The sequence below is a fragment of the Hemitrygon akajei genome, chromosome 4 (genome assembly GCF_048418815.1).
Source record: "Hemitrygon akajei chromosome 4, sHemAka1.3, whole genome shotgun sequence".
Taxonomy (NCBI): Eukaryota; Metazoa; Chordata; class Chondrichthyes; order Myliobatiformes; family Dasyatidae; genus Hemitrygon; species Hemitrygon akajei.
The window spans coordinates 195,727,991-195,744,941 of NC_133127.1; the positions used below are offsets into that span (position 1 = coordinate 195,727,991).

At 47.9% G+C, this 16,951-nt stretch overlaps 1 protein-coding gene across 5 annotated transcripts in view; it reads right to left on the bottom strand.

Annotated features, from left to right (window-relative positions):
- Nucleotides 1-6,908: 6,908 nt before the first annotated feature.
- LOC140727089 (arf-GAP with Rho-GAP domain, ANK repeat and PH domain-containing protein 1-like) overlaps nt 6,909-16,951 on the bottom strand; it is a 287,466-nt gene continuing 277,423 nt past the window's right edge. For 4 of the 5 annotated variants that reach the window (XM_073044336.1, XM_073044337.1, XM_073044339.1 and 1 more), the window contains 3 exons: nt 15,103-15,166; nt 11,445-11,600; nt 6,909-7,279 (listed from right to left, as the gene is read on the bottom strand). In XM_073044336.1, the coding sequence (XP_072900437.1) occupies nt 7,205-7,279; nt 11,445-11,600; nt 15,103-15,166 (295 nt within the window). In that variant the 3' untranslated portion in view covers nt 6,909-7,204. Of the gene's footprint in view, nt 7,280-9,873; nt 9,912-11,444; nt 11,601-15,102; nt 15,167-16,951 lie in introns of all 5 variants that reach the window. The other variant, XM_073044338.1, reaches the window with a different exon arrangement.

Sequence of the window (16,951 nt, forward strand, 5' to 3'; positions counted from 1 at the left end):
AACATCGTGGCTTGCTTTGGCAACTGCTCTGCCCGTGACTGCAAGAAGCTGCAGACAGTTTTCATGGAGTCATAGCACAAAATAGGCCATTTGGCCCATCTAGTCTACGCTGAACCATTAATCTGCCAATTTCAATCGACCTGCACCGAAACCATAGCCCTTCAGACCGGCCCCCCCCCCCCCCCAGCCATGTACCTATCCAAATTTATCTTAAATGTTGCAATCAAGCCTGCATCCACCATTTCCACTGGCAGTTCATTCCACTCTCACCACCTTCTGAGTGAGTACGTCTCCCACCCTTACAACCTCTGACTGCCCCCCTACACTTTCCTCCAAACACCTTAAAATTATGCCCCCTCGTATTAGCCATTCCCCCCCCCCCCGTCTGTTCCACACCTCTTATCATTGTAAATACGAGGGGTGATTGATAAGTTTGTGGCCTAAGGTAGAAGGAATCAATTTTAGAAAACCGAGCACATTTATTTTTCAACATAGTCCCCTCCCACATTTACACACTTAGTCCAGCGGTCGTGGAGCATACGGACCTGCAGAAAGTGTCCACAGATGGGTGATTGATAAGTTTGTGGCCTAAGGTAGAAGGAGATGAGTTATACAGCTCTCGTTACGTGCTCATGCAGTTCAACTCTGAGTGATTATGCAGAAAGTTTTAAGTTAATAACTCATCTCCTACCTTAAGCCACAAACTTATCAATCACCCCTGATGAGTTATTAACTTCAGACTTTCTGCATAATCACTCAGAGTTGAACTGTATGTGCATGTAACGAGAGCTGTATAACTCATCTCCTTCTACATTAGGCCACGAACTTATCAATCACCTCTCATCCTCCTCTGCTCAAAGAGAAAAGCCTGAGTTCACTCGGCCTTTCCTCAGAAGACTCTAATCCAGACAGCATCCTGGTAAATCTCCCAAATTGTGACCCTTGCAATTTATTTGTCTGCCTGCACTGCACTCTCTCTGTAACACTCTGTTCTGCATTGTTTTCTCTTTGCACTGCCTCAGTGAACTTATGTATGAAATAATCTGTCTGGCAGGCAGGCTAAAGTTTTTTCATGGGACCTTCGTACATGTGACAAGAAAGCAACTGTCATTAGGTTTAAGGTGAAAGAATGAAAAGTGACCCGAGAGGCAAGTTTTTCATCCAGAGGGTGGAACAAGCTGCCAGAGGAAGTGGCTGAGGCAGGTACAATAGCACCATTTAAAAAGCCATTGGATAGGTACACACGAGGAAATCTGCAGATGCTGGAAATTCAAGCAACACACAAAATGCTGGTGGAATGCAGCAGGTCAGGCAGCATCTATAGGGAGATGATGCTGGAAGGGTCTCGGCCCAAAACGTCAACAGCGCTTCTCCCTGTAGATTTAAAGATTAGCTTTATTTGTCACGTGTACATACATCGAAACATATAGTGAAATGCATCCTTTGCATCAACGATCAATAAAGCCCGAAGAAGTGCCAGGGGCAGCCCTCAAGTGTCATCGTGTTTCTGGAGGCAAAATAGCACGCCCACATCTTACTAACCCTAACCTTTACGGTTTCGGACTGTGGGGGGGGGGGGGGGGCAACAGAACACACAGAAGAAACCCATGCAGTCATGGGGAGAACTAGAAAATCCTTACAGCAGCGGGAATTAAATCCTGGTGTTGTGATTGTGTTATGATAACCCCTACGCTACTGTGCCGCTGATAGGAAATGTTTCAAAAGATGTGGACCAGACTGAGGTAAATAAGACTCTTATGCACTTATTCTTATGTAAAAGAATACCTCTGATCTCCCCCCTACACTTACCTCCAATCACCTTAAAGTTATGCCCCCTCAAGGTCTACATGGGTGTTGGGCCGAAGGGCCTTTCTCTGTGTGGTACTATGACTAGCCTCTTTCAGTGAAATGAGCAGACAATCTTCCCAGGAGCTGCTCGTCCACTGGAGAGTTTGTTACGCAACAGAAATGGCCCTCTCCTCTATGTCGAGAAGCCTTCAGCTTCTAGTTTAGATTCTCCCTCTCCACAACACTCCGCCAGGACAGTCCCAAACCCAGCTGTGAAAGGAGAAGGGTTGGGTATAAGGCCAGCAACCCCATCCCGTAAAAACCCAGAGCTACAGAAATGGCAACAAGAGCTTGAAAGACCTCATCCCTGGGAGAGGAAGGATCTTTACCTAGAAGACGTGTAAAGTTGTGGGGTCACAGGGCTGATCAGCCTTCGGCCTCAGGCAGAGCTCTCTGCCGAGCTGCTGTCGGCGGCCTATGACCCCTTAGGGTCGAAGGGCTTATGAAAAATCTTTCCACGACCGACCAGCAAATTATCCTTTCTTACTCCAAATCCTTTTCTCTTCTCAGTGGCCTCTTGCTTTAGTAGCCATGGCAACGGCTACAGGTAGTCATGGAAACAACTTACCAGAGGAGGGACAGGTCAAAAACATTATAATTTTCCTGATCACTTAGAAATCTGTCTGTCAGATATCACCATAGCAACACCCCAAGGCAGCAATCTCAAGTCCAGCCCTGATTGTCTTCTCCTGAGGCTGGTAGAGAATGTAAGCCAGCACACCTCTCCATAGTCTGCCAAGATAGAACATAGAACAGTACAGGACAATATAGCTTCTTTAGATGTAGTACCAGCCTTTTAACCTACTCCAACATCAATCTAACCCAGGGGTTCTGACCTGAGGTCCACAGACCCCTCAGTTAATAGTAAGGCTTCATGGCGTAAAAAAAAAGGGTCGGGAACTGTTGATCTAACCCTTCCCTCCCACATAGCCCATCATCCATGTGCCTATCTAAGAGTTTCTTAAATATGCCTAACGGATCTACCTCTACCACCACCCCTTTTAGAGCATACCACACACCCACCACTCTATTTAAAAATAACCTGCCTTTGACACCACCCCTCCTTTACTTTTTAGAAGCCAGACTAAGAGTGGTCCACCAGTGCTCCAGGTTTGGGGGTTCAGCTCAGGGCTAACAATCCAGACTGGTAAATCAGAATTGTTACAGAAACAGTAATGAAGATTCCTTCCACATCTGAGTGTGACAATATCTGAGTCTCCACCTGGGGCTTGCACGACAGACAGTAGTGATAACCGAGAGGAAGCTACTGACACGATGAAGGAAGACTGAAGTGGCCAAGGATAGAGAGAGATGGAGGACTTTCATTGCTCCCCTAAACACAAGCAGCGGAATGAGCAGTGAGTACCTCTAAAGAAAATAACGACCAAAATGGATTGTTTTGTGTGAAGTGGCAGAGGCTGAGGGCAGACCTGATGGAAATTTTAAAATATTGCGATGTACAGATGGGATAGAGAGTAAGGGCTGGGACAGCACGAGTGGTGAGGCTCATCACCAACATCGATGAGATGGCATGTGGATAGCAAGTGGGAGAGCCTGAGGCCTGTTGTCAGGCAAATAACCTTTTCCTCAACATCAACAAGATGAAGGAGATGGCTACCGAGCTCAGGAGAACTTGCAGCACTCACATCCCTCTTCGCAGTGAGAACTGCGAGCAGTCTCACATTCCTGGGCGCACATCTCACACCATCTCTCAGGGTCTCAGAAAGCTCGCCGACATCTCTCGTTGCAGATGAGGCTGAAGAGAGCTGGACTATACACATCTATACTCATGTGCAGTAGAGAGCATCCCAACATACCGCATCACTGCATGGTACAGAAACTTCTCTGTGGCAATAGACAATAGGTGCAGGAGTAGGCCATTCGGCCCTTCTAGTCAGCACCATCATTCACTGTGATCATGGCTGATCATCCACAATCAGTACCCCGTTCCTGCCCTCTCCCCATATCCCTTGATTCTGCTATCTTTAAGAGCTCTATCTAACTCTTTCTTGAAAGCATCCAGAGACTTGGCCTCCAGTGCCTTCTGGGGCAGAGCATTCCACATATCCACCACTCTCTGGGTGAAAAAGTTTTTCCGCATCTCTGTTCTAAATGGCCTACCCCTTATTCTTAAACTGTGGACTCTGGTTCTGGACTCACCCATCAGCGGGAACATGCTTCCTGCCTCCAGTGTGTCCAATCCCTTAATAATCTTCTATGTTTCAATCAGATCCCCTCTCATCCTTCTAAATTCTGGTGTATACAAGCCCAGTCGCTCCAATCTTTCAACATATGACAGTCCCGCCATTCCGGGAATTAACCTTGTGAACCTACGCTGCACTCCCTCAATAGCAAGAATGTCCTTCCTCAAATTTGGAGACCAAAACTGCACACAATACTCCAGGTGGGGTCTCACCAGGGCCCTGTACAGCTGCAGAAGGACCTCTTTACCCCTATACTCAATTCCTCTTGTTATAAAGGCCAGCATGCCATTAGCTTTCTTCACTGCCTGCTGTACCTGCATGCTTGCTTTCATTGACTGATGTACAAGAACACCTAGATCTCGTTGTACTTCCTCTTTTCCTAACTTGACACCATTCAGATAGTAACCTGCCTTCCTGTTCTTGCCACCAAAGTGGATAACCTCACATTTATCCACATTAAACTGCATCTGCCATACATTTGCCCACTCACCCAACCTGTCCAAGTCACCCTGCATTCTCATAACATCCTCCTGACATTTCACACTGCCACCCAGCTGTGTCATTGGCAAATTTGCTAATGTTACTTCTCTGTGGCGAGCAGGAAGGCCCTACAATGGGTAGTTAAAACTGCCCAACTCATCCTCGCACCAACCTACCTGCCATCAAGGACACAAATATATAGAAAGCTGCTAGAAAAGTCCCAGTAACATCATGAGGATGCCACCACTCTGCTCATGGACTGTTTAGTCCCACTCCCATCGGGAAGGAGGCTACGGAGCATCCACACCAGGACTTGCAAGCTCAATAAACAGTTACTTTGCCCAAGCAGTAAGACTGATCTACACCTCCACCCACTAACCCACCAATACTTTATCATTTTCTCATAAGGTCAGTCACCTTATGTACAGACACTCCTGTGCCTAGCGTCACTTTATGGACATACAATCAATCTATGCATATAAGCTATTGTATCTATCTGTTGTGTGTGTTCTTTTAAAATTGCGTACTTTATCTTATTATGCCTTTTTTTGTGCTACATCAGATCTGGAGTAACATTGATTTTGTTCTCCTTTACATTTGTGTACTGGAAATGACATTATACAATCTGGAATCTTGAGACCCGAGGGTGGAGATGTCAGGCACTAGTGGGCAAAACTTAACATGAGAGGGGGAAGTTTGAAGGAGTTATACAAACTTCTGCTTCACACTAGTGGGCAAAACTTACTGGAACTTACCTTACAGTGTTGAGCTTTTGAACGCCCGTGCAACCTGGCATTTTTGCAGTGTGAAGTCTGGAAGGTGCAGGACGGTATTGGCATGGTGGGTACCAGCTGAACTGAGGCAGCGGGGCACAGGCCCGACAGCAGGGGACGAGCTGACCATTGCTGGAGCAGACTGGGAGCTGAATCGAAGTGGCAGATCCGAGATGAGGAAGAGTCGGGGTGATGCGGCCTGGGCCCGAGGCTTGGCCAGTTGAACCACCAGGCCAGATTGAGAAGGTCGGGATGGAGGGGCCAGTTCAGCTTGCTGCTCTGCAAGGCTTACTCATCTCTGCGATGAACTGAGGCCATGGCCTGCAAGTGACAGGCTTCGTGGCTGTGGACCCACTGTAGTGACCTTCAGTTCTGAAGGTTATTGGCTTACTTTTATTGTTTGCACAATTAGTTTTTTCCCCTTTCCTGTTCATTTTGTGTTTGATGGACCTTTTTAATGGGTTCTATTGGGTTTCTCTGTTTTGTGGCTGCCTGTAAGGAGACGTATCTCAAGGTTAAATATCATATACATATTCAGGTAATAAATGTATTTTGAACATTGGTGGAAGCAGATATAGGCAGTTAAGAGGCATATGAATATACAGGAAAGGTATACTCTTTACACAGTGAGTGGTGGGTAGTGACAGAGGCAGTTACAATAGAGCAGGGGCCCCCGACCCGGGGTCCACAGACCCCTCGGTTAATGGTAAGGGTCCATGGCATAAAAAAGGCTGGGAACCCCTGGGTTAGGGGCATTTAAGAAACTCTTAGGTAGGCACATGAATGAAAGAAAAATGGAGGGCTTTGTCAAGGGGAAGGATTAGGTTGATCTTGGAGTAGGCTAGAAGGTTGGCACAACATTGTGGGCCGAACAGCCTGTGCTGTGTTCTACATTTTAAAATGGAGGGATGTGGATTATGTGATTCTGACGGGACTAGTTCAGCACATTGTGGGCTGAATGGTCTCATCCTGTGCTGTACTCTCCACGTTCTATGGGTGTACAGGTTTAGTCACAGGTCAACCAGAACTCACTAATTCCAGTTATGTTTAAGGAGTAAGTGGCCTCACCTGATCCCTGTATAAATTTCTAGGAGATGATCCGGCCTGCTCGTCATTGTAAGTGTAAAATGGGGCTGCAGAGAAGTGCACGTCTCCCTCTGGTAACGGCAGAGATCCTCCTCCCTCCGCTGGGAGACTTCACCGTAGTTCTAATCGCCAGCAGAGGCTTCAATTCCACTGCCACCAGTCTGGCATCCAATTCACAAACACCCAGCAAACGCACTTCAATGCGCGCGCACACGACAGCCCACGGTAGCGCAGCAGTTCGGAGTTCAATCCCCGTAAGGAATCTCTGTACACCCCCTGCCTCCCAATGGAACGTGTGTGTTTCCTCCGGGTGCTCCGGTTTCCTCCCACAGTCCAAAGACGTGACAGTTGTTAGGTTATTTGGTCTTTGTAAATTGTCCCGTGATTTGGTTAGGGTTAATCGGGGATTGTCAGGGATTGCTGGGCGGAGAGACTTGAAGGGTCAGAAGGGTCATCCGTGCAGAATCGCAAAATGAATGAAATAATTAAATAAAAAGAGGCAAGAGGCAAAACCAGCTTGATTTCTGCCACATCTATTCACATCTTTTCCCAACCACTTCACAATGGCACATTTGAAGTCAGGACTGAATTAAATAAACTAATTTTAAGCGTGTCCAGAGGACGGAGAAATCACAAATATGTACAGATCGCATTTGTCTATGCTACAACAGTTTTACACAATGTTTTCTGAACTTTAAATAGTGAGGCTCTTTCTCCTTCTTGACAGCTGCACAATCCAGAGTCTCCTCCTTGTCTCTAGTGTCAGTTCCATGGCATTTCAGAGCACCAGTGTCGCCCACCTCCAACTTCCATTTATTCACGCTCACTCCGCAGCAGGCTGCCTCTTTCTTTCTGTTCAGCCACTCCGGATCCAGAGTCCTGGGGCCCCTAGAACACACAGACAGCTTGTGTTATATGCCAGACATGGGGCCCCTAGAACACACAGACAGCTTGTGTTATATGCCAGTCCTGGGGCCCCTAGAACACACAGACAGCTTGTGTTATATGCCAGTCCTGGGGCCCCTAGAACACACAGACAGCTTGTGTTATATGCCAGTCCTGAGGCCCCTAGAACACAGACAGCTTGTGTTATATGCCAGTCCTGAGGCCCCTAGAACACACAGACAGCTTGTGTTATATGCCAGACATGGGGCCCCTAGAACACACAGACAGCTTGTGTTATATGCCAGACATGGGGCCCCTAGAACACACAGATAGCTTGTGTTATATTTCAGTACTGAGGCCCTTAGAACACAGATATAGCTTGTGTTATATGTCAGACATGGGGCCTGTAGAACACACAGATAGCTTGTGTTATACGCCGGTCCTGGGGCCCGTAGAACACACAGATAGCTTGTGTTATACGCTAGTCTTGGCTGCTCTTCTGCCACAATGAAGCCACTCTCTGGGTGGAGGAGCAACACCCCATACTCCACCTATGTAGCTTCCAATCTGATGGGATGAACATTGATTTCTCCTTCCAGTCATTTCCCCCTCCTGCTCCCTCTTCTTCTATTCCCCACTCTGGCCTCCTCTTTTCTCCACACCTCCCCCTGATGGCCCTTCCTCCTTCCCTTTCTCCCATGGTCCACTCTCCTCTCTTATCAAATTCCTTCTCCATATCTTTGCTTTTTCCTCCCAGCTTCTTACACTTCCATCCACCTGGCCTCACCTATCACCTATTAGCTTGTCTTCCTTCCCCCGCCCCCCACACATTATGACATCTTTCCCTTTCCTCTCCAGTCCTGAGAGGCCTCAGCCCAAAACATCAACCATTCATTCACTTCCACAGATGCTGCTTGATCTGCCGAGTTCCTCCAGCATTTAGTGTGTGTTGCTCTGGATTTCCAGCATCTGCAGAATCTCTGGTGCTTACATCATTAGGGTCCAGACCACCCAAACGTCTGATAGATTTCTTTCATAGTCAGGGACGACTCGTGGAGGATCCCAATGATCTAACCAAGGTTAAGATTAGCAATAAAACACATCACAGGCAGAATTTAATGCAGGCAAGTGTGCGGCATTGTAATTTGGGAGGACTTACAGTTGCAAGAAAAAGTTCGTGAACTCTTTGCAATTACCCAGTTTTCTGCATCAATTACTCATAAAATGTGGTCTGATCTTCATCTAGTCACAATAATAGACAAACACAATCTGCCTAAACTAATAACATGAACAATTGTACTACTTCTCTTCATTACTGATAACACCATTTAAACAATCACAGTCTAGATTCAAAAAAGTGTGTCCTCTGAGGTAATGCCTTATACAAAAGCTACTTGGAGTAGGGTATTCCAATCAATGAGATGAGATCGGAGGTGTGGGTTGTAGAGGCGCCCTGCCCTTTAAAAAAGCCACATCAAGTCAAGTTACCGACAGAGCCTGTGCTTCTCAAGAAAGATCTCTTTATGTACACCATGCCTTGATCAAAACAACTTTCAGAGGACCTTAGAAGAAGAATTGTAGAGATGCATGAAGCTGGAAAAGGCTACAAAAACATTTCTAAAGACCTGAGTGTTCATCAGTCCACAGTAAGAGAAATTGTCTGTAAATGGAGGAAATTCGGTACTGTTGCTACTCTCTCGAGGAGTGGACATCCTGCAGAGATCACAACAAGAGCACAACGTGCAATGCTGAAGGAGGTGAAAAAGAACCCAAGGGTAACAGCTAAAGTCCCACCGAAATCTCCAGAACTTACTAAAGTCTCTGTTCATGTGTGCGCTGTAATAAAAACACTGAACAAGAATGGTGTTCATAGGAACAAAGAAAACCGACAGCACAACACAGGCCCTTCGGCCCACAAAGCTGTGCTGAACGTGTCCTTACTTTACACCTACCTAGGCTTTACCCATAACTCTCTATTTTTCTAGCTCCATGTAGCCATCCAGGAGTCTCTTAAAAGACCCTATCGTATCCGCAGCCCATTCCACACACTCACCACTCTCTGCCCCTGACATCTCCTCTGTACCTACTTCCAAGCACCTTAAAACTATGCCCTCTCGTGCTAGCCATTTCAGCCCTGGGGAAAAGCCTCTGACTATTCACACGATCAATGCCTCTCATTATCCTGTACACCTCTATCCGGTCACTTCCAGTCCTTCGTCGCTCCAAGGAGAAAAGGCCGAGTTCACTCAACTTATTCTCATAAGGCATGCTTCCCAATCCAGGGAACGTCCTTGTAAATCTCCTCTGCACCCTCTCTATGGCTTCCACATCCTTCCTATAGTGAGGCGACCAGAATTGAGCACAGTACTCCAAGTGGGGTCTGACCAGGGTCCTATACAGCTGCAACATTACCTCTTAGCTCCTAAACTCAGTCTCACAATTGATGAAGGCCAATGCAGTTATCAGAGAGTTGTGGAGCCTCAGTTACTGAGGGTGGCAAAGATGGGTTGAGGTTAATTATTAAGAAGTGTTAGCACAGGTTAAAACAAGCAGTGCACTGGGACAAGGGTCAGGGATAGGCCACATTCTGTCCTCACCTTCAGCTAGGGCCGAGATTTCATACCTTCTTAAAGATCTGGAAGACAATTGTTCACAAAAATCATCTGGGACCAGCTGGTATCACCTGCATCTTCCCCCACCCGACATCTCCGTAGCCTCTTGACTGCTTCCCTCTCCCCGCCCACCTCTGCTTGGTAGGGAGTCAGAGTTGCCCCTGCCTGGATGAGGGAGTGAGGAAGCTCTCCTGCTCTCCCTTGTGTTGAGACTTTGTGTGATTGAGGACACTCTTTGCTGGACCCCTGCCAAGGAGTGGCAGAGGCTGAGGGGAGATAGGATAGAGGTTTATAAGATTAAGAGGGGCATATACACAGAAGCTGGGTGGTGGGGTGGAGATACATCTCCACCAAAGGAGGTGTAAGGTGCTCCTTCCCTCCGCTAGCCTGCAGGTCACCCTTGGGCAAGGTGTAGCACCTGCTTAGCCTCTCAGTCAGTGTCATGCGAAGCCACGGGAGCAGGTGGTGGATGGTCGTATGAGCAACCGGTGCAGATCACAAGTCCTGGTGATGTGACCACTGACCCCAGGCAGACAATCCCTGAAGAGTACTGATAATGACTAGGGTCACCATCTTGTAAACGCATTGCCCATAAGGCGGCAATGGCAAACCACTTCTGTAAAAAAAAATTGCCAAAAACGATAACGGTCACCATGATCGCCCATGTCATGCGACAGGGCACATATGATATAGAGAAGTTGTGGGCATGCTATATCAGCATCAGAAGCACGGCAATACTTGTAGGCTGCCCCCAGAACATCCTCAGACTCTGCCTGTCGCTGACACAAACATTGCATTTCATTGTGTTTCAATATATGAGGATGATAGATAAATGGAGGGTTATGTAGGAGGAAAGAGTTAAATTGATCTTGGAGTAGGTTAAAAGGTCAGCACAACATCTCGGGCCAAAAGCCCTACACTGTGCATTAATGGTCTATGTTCTAGTAGGGACATTTAAGAGAATCTTAAATTGGCACATGGGTGAAGGAGAACTGGAGGTATGTGTGTGAGGCAAGGGCTATATTGATCTTGGAGCAGATTAATGGGATGGCAGTACATTGCGGGCTGAAGGGCCTGTACTGCGCTGTTCAGGTCTACACTCAGTGTCACTTTATTAGGTACACCTGCTCGTTAATGTAAATACCTAATCAGTCAATCATGTGGCAGCAACTCAATGCAGACGTGGGTCAAGAGGTTCAGTTGTTGTTCAGACCAAACATCAGAATGGGGACGAAATGTGACCCAAGTGACTTTGACCGTGGAGGAGTTGGATTGATCTTAGGGTAGGTTTAAAAAGTCAGCACAATGTTCTGGGCTGAAGAACCTCTACTGACGCACCTGTGCAAATAAAACTAATCTTCTCTGAGCCATGTCGGTGCTTTAATTAGACAATAGGTGAACTGTTACAGTTCAGAGCTCAGATCTCCCCTGCAGACGGAAGGACAGCCAGTACTGGTGGGCTAGTTGCGTTGAGAAGGGTAGGTGTTCTGCAGTACAGGGACTGATGGGGGTCGCCCTTACTGGTGACGCACGGGTCCGGGTGAAAGGAAACTCACAGACAGTGGGTCAGCAGCAAAAGCTGCCACGCTATTCCTCATCTCGTTGGCGCTGCCCCGTAGCGGGATCAGGGAGACGTTTCCAAGCCGGGATTCCGAGGGCTGGCGGGCGCTCCAGGGACTCAGCGAGTTCGAGGGCCAGATAATGCCGTTGTGCTGAGGAGAGAAATGGAGGAATCATTACGACACACTCGCCTTCCTCAGACATTCAACCTGCAAGTTAAATTTTAGGGAATTTTTTCGGCCACTTATCTAAGAAAGGACGTGACGGTGTTGGGAGAGGATCCAGAGAAGGCTCATGCAAATTATCCCAGGAATGAAAGGGTTAGCGTGTGACTTATGGACAAGGCAGTGTGACAGTGTTCACTCACTGGAAGACCAGCTGGATTGTATTCGACTGCAAACTGCTGCGGGTTTCTTCTTGCTGACAACATCCATGGACTCAGTGACTTGGACTATTTTTTTTGAGTGATAGTATGTTAATATCGCTATCTTACAGCACACAGTACTGTGCAAAAGTCTTAGGCACATATATACCTGTAGCTAGGGTGCACAGTACCGTTTTGACAACGTGTCAAGACTAACATCTTTGCTCTACATGCTTTGCGCTGTGTGTGACTGTTGGTGCTACGTTTTGCTCCTTTGCCCCAGAGTAACACTGTTTTGTTTGGCTGTGTTCAGGTATGGTTGAAAGACAATTGAACTTGAACTTGAATTGATGGCTCAGAGGGAAAGGACCACCATATAGGGTTCTTCTCCTTCTGGAGAGGGAGGGGTTAGGTTGGAGGAGGAAGCCCCTCAATTACTACAGTAATATACCACCCCAGAGGGGTCACGAGTGGCAACAGTGTTATTGATGTGTAGAAATGCAATAGAGTAGTACATAAAGCTTTGACCACGTATGTAAAGAATGAAAATGCAAGGAATGGCTTAGTCTTGTAAATATTATTTTATTACGAATAAAGCTTATTTTCTTTAAAAAATTGATGACTCTGGCCCTGTACTCACTGCAGTTTAGAAAAATGAGGGGAAAATCTCATTGAAACCTATTGAACATTGGAAATAGAGTGGATGTGGAGAGGATGTTTCCTATTGTGGGAGAGTCTAGGACCAGAGGGAACAGATAGAGTGGATGTGGAGAGGATGTTTCCTATAGTGGGGGAGTCTCGGACCAGAGGACACAGATAGAGTGGATGTGGAGAGGATGTTTCCTATAGTGGGGGAGTCTCGGACCAGAGGACACAGATAGAGTGGATGTGGAGAGGATGTTTCCTATAGTGGGGGAGTCTTGGACCAGAGGACACAGATAGAGTGGATGTGGGGAGGATGTTTCCTATAGTGGGGGAGTCTAGGAGCAGAAGGCTTCTAACCTCAGGATAGAAGGATGTCAATTTAGAACAGAGTTCAGGAGGAATTTCTTTGGCCAGATGGTGGTGAATCTGTGGAATTCATTCTGGCAGACAGCTTTAGAGGCCAAGTCGTTGGGTGTATTTTTAAGTGGAGGTTAATAGGCTCTTGATTCATATGGACAGCAAAGGTTTGGGAAGAAGGCACTTGAATGGGTTTGGGAAGGATAATAAATTAGCCATGATGGTTTGGTGGGGCAGACTTGATGAGCCAAATAGTCTAAATCTGCTCCTATATCCTATGGGATCCTGCACTAGTACTCCCAAGTCTCTTTGCACCTCCACTGTCTGAATTTGCTCCCCATTCAGAAAACAGTCCATGCCCTTATCCCTTCTCCCGAAGTGCATGACCATACACATCCCTACACTATACTCCATCAATAGATGCTGCCTGACCGGCTGAGCCCCTCCAGCAGATTGCGTGTGTTTCCAGCATCTGCAGTACCTCCTTGTGACTATACCCCGTCTGCCACTTCTTTACCCACTCTTGTAACCTGTCCAAGTCTTCCTGCAAGCTCCCTGCTTCCTCAACACTACCAGCTCCTCGACTTACCTTCAAGTCTTTTTGCAAACTCGGGCACAAAGCCATCCACTACGTCATCCAGATCACTGACAGATAATTTGAAAGGTTCTACTGAGAAAGTGTCAAGGTCAATGTCAAAGTCAAGTTCACTGTCAGATGCTCAGGTGCAGTAGTGCACAGAGCACATGATGGAGGCATCCAGCATTAAGGGCCCCATCACCCAGGACATGCCCTCTACTCATTGCTACCACCAGGGCAGAGGTTGAGGAGCCTGAGCACACACTCGAGGTTTCAGGAACAGCTTCTCCCTCTCCGCAATTGGATTTCTGAATGGCCCAAGAACCCGTGAACACCGTCTCGCTATTCCTTTGTGGCTTGGATTATTTATTTTTGTAACGTAGTGATTTTATATACAGCGGCCAAAAAACAAATTTCATGCTATGTAAGTGACAATAAATCTGGTTCTGACATCCCCAAAAGCATAAATCGATAAATCAGAGACAATTTTATAAGAAAGAGCACAACTGGAACAAAGTCCACAGTTGTGCAAAGCGATCAATACCGAACTATAGTGATTAAGATTCTGCCAGTTCGTCCAAGAACCCTGTGGTTGGAGAGAAGAAGCTGTTCTTAACCCTGATGGTGTAGGACTTCAGGCTTCTGTACCTCCGGCCCTTTGGTAGCTAGGGGAAGATGGCGTGGGGATCTTTGTTGATGGATGTTGCCTCTGTAGATAGAACTGAAGGTAGGGAGCGATGTGCCCTTGATGTACTGGGCAGAGTTCCCTTCTCTCTTCAGCTTCTTATGTCCCTGTCAAGGCAGTGCACGATCCAATAAATGGTGTGAAGGGTTGTCTTGGACATTTTTAATGTGATCGCAAGACGCTGCTGGACATTGCTGACATAACACTAGTCTGGCAGGACCAGTGGCGGGGGGGCTGTGTTGTCCCAGTTGCTGCTGGGGAGGAGATACTGGAGGCAGTATGGGAGAAAGCACAGGCACACTGAAATCCGGAGTGATGGCCCCTCCTGTTGCTGCCATCCTTTGGGGGTTTGCTCACTGCTGCCCCCCAGTGTTTGCTCGGTGGAAGAACAAGCTGGACCAGGACAACATTCTATTTCCATTGCTCTACAATCCATGCCACTCAGGGATTTGGGCTATTTTTTTGTGATTGTCCTCAAACGTGAGGAGGCCAGCACCTATGATGAAGCCGGCCGAGTCGGTAAACCTCTGCGGCTTTTTCCGATCCTGTGCAGAGGTCCCTACATACCAGACGGTGATGACATTGGTCAGAATTCCCTCCACAGTACATCTGTAGACATTTGCCAGTCTTTGGTCATAGATGGAGGTGGCCAAGGGCTGTAGGTGGCACAGTCTGATGGGAGAGGAAGGTGGAGCGTGCAAGCAAGTAAGGGAGGTGGAGAGGGCAGATGGGGAGGGTCCTGGGGGGCAGGAATGTGTCAGTGATGGCCAGACAGTTTCAACTTTCTTTTAGACGATATTGGATTGTGGGCTGAGGGAAGCTCTGGCGAGATCCTGGGATGCGAAGCAGGAGGCGGTAGTGATTTAATTAGAGGAAGGAAGAATCCAGAATCACAACCAGGTTTAATATCACCGGCACGTCATGAAATTTGTTGCTTTGCAGCAGCAGTACATTGCAACACATGCTAATGAAAACTATAAATTACAATAAGTCACTATTTCAAAAAGAGAGCAAAAAAATTGTTACCTGCACATACAGGAAGGTAGCTAGCCACTCCCGTTGTTCCATCTGTGTGTCACAGCATAGATACCTGAAATACACCACAGTAACATCCTGAGGGTCCAACACACTGTCCCATCACACACTCCCGGGGTCAGACACAGAGTGAAACTCCCTCCACACTGTCCCATCACACACGCCCGGGGTCAGACACAGAGTGAAACTCCATCTACACCGTCCAATCACACACTCCCGGGATCAGACACAGAGTGAAACTCCCTCTACACCGTCTATTCACACACTCCCGGGGTCAGACACAGAGTGAAACTCCCTCTACACTGTCCCATCACACACTCCTGGGGTCAGACACAGAGTGAAACTCCCTCTACACTGTCCCATCACACACTCCCAGGGTCAGAAACAGAGTGAAACTCACTCCACACTGTCCCATCACACACTCCCAGGGTCAGAAACAGAGTGAAACTCCATCTACACCGTCCCATCACACACTCCCGGGGTCAGACACAGAGTGAAACTCCCTCTACACCGTCCCATCACACACTCCCGGGGTCAGATACAGAGTGAAACTCCCTCTACACCGTCTATTCACACACTCCCGGGGTCAGACACAGAGTGAAACTCCCTCTACACTGTCCCATCACACACTCCCGGGGTCAGACACAGAGTGAAACTCCCTCTACACTGTCCCATCACACACTCCCAGGGTCAGAAACAGAGTGAAACTCCATCTACACCATCCCATCACACACTCCCGGGGTCAGACACAGAGTGAAACTCCCTCTACACCGTCTATTCACACACTCCCGGGGTCAGACACAGAGTGAAACTCCCTCTACACCGTCCCATCACACACTCCCGGGGTCAGACACAGAGTGAAACTCCCTCTACACCGTCTATTCACACACTCCCGGGGTCAGACACAGAGTGAAACTCCCTCTACACTGTCCCATCACACACTCCCAGGTTCAGACACAGAGTGAAACTCCCTCTACACTGTCCCATCACACACTCCCGGGGTCAGACACAGAGTGAAACTCCCTCTACACTGTCCCATCACACACTCCCGGGGTCAGACACAGAGTGAAACTCCCTCTACACTGTCCCATCACACACTCCCAGGATCAGACACAGAGTGAAACTCCCTCTACACTGTCCCATCACACACTCCCGGGATCAGACACAGAGTGAAACTCCCTCTACACTGTCCCATCACACACTCCCGGGATCAGACACAGAGTGAAACTCCATCTACACCGTCCCATCACACACTCCCGGGATCAGACACAGAGTGAAACTCCATCTACACCGTCCCATCACACACTCCCGGGGTCAGACACAGACTGAAACTCCCTCTACACTGTCCCATCGCAAACTCCCAGGGTCAGACACAGACTGAAACTCCCTCTACACTGTCCCATCACACACTCCCAGGGTCAGACACAGAGTGAAACTCCCTCTACACCGTCCCATCACACACTCCCAGGGTCAGACACAGAGTGAAACTCCCTCTACACCATCCCATCACACACTCCCAGGGTCAGACACAGATTGAATCTCCCTTTATAAGGGGGTTCTTCCCAAGCACCTGGGGGATCTCGGCTGGAGGGTGCTGCATAGAGCGGTGCCCTGCAATAAGTTTTTTAGTTTGTACATGGATCTCCCACCCGCATGCCACTTCTGCGGGCTGGAGGAGACCGTGTATCACATGTACATGGAGTGTGCGAGGCTGCAGCCTCTTTTTGCGTATTTGCGTGGGCTGCTTCTCGTCTTCTGGCTGCATTTTAGCCCCACCCTATTTATATATGGTCATCCAGTAAGGAAGGGGGCATGGAGGGATGAGGATGTCCTAGTCAAC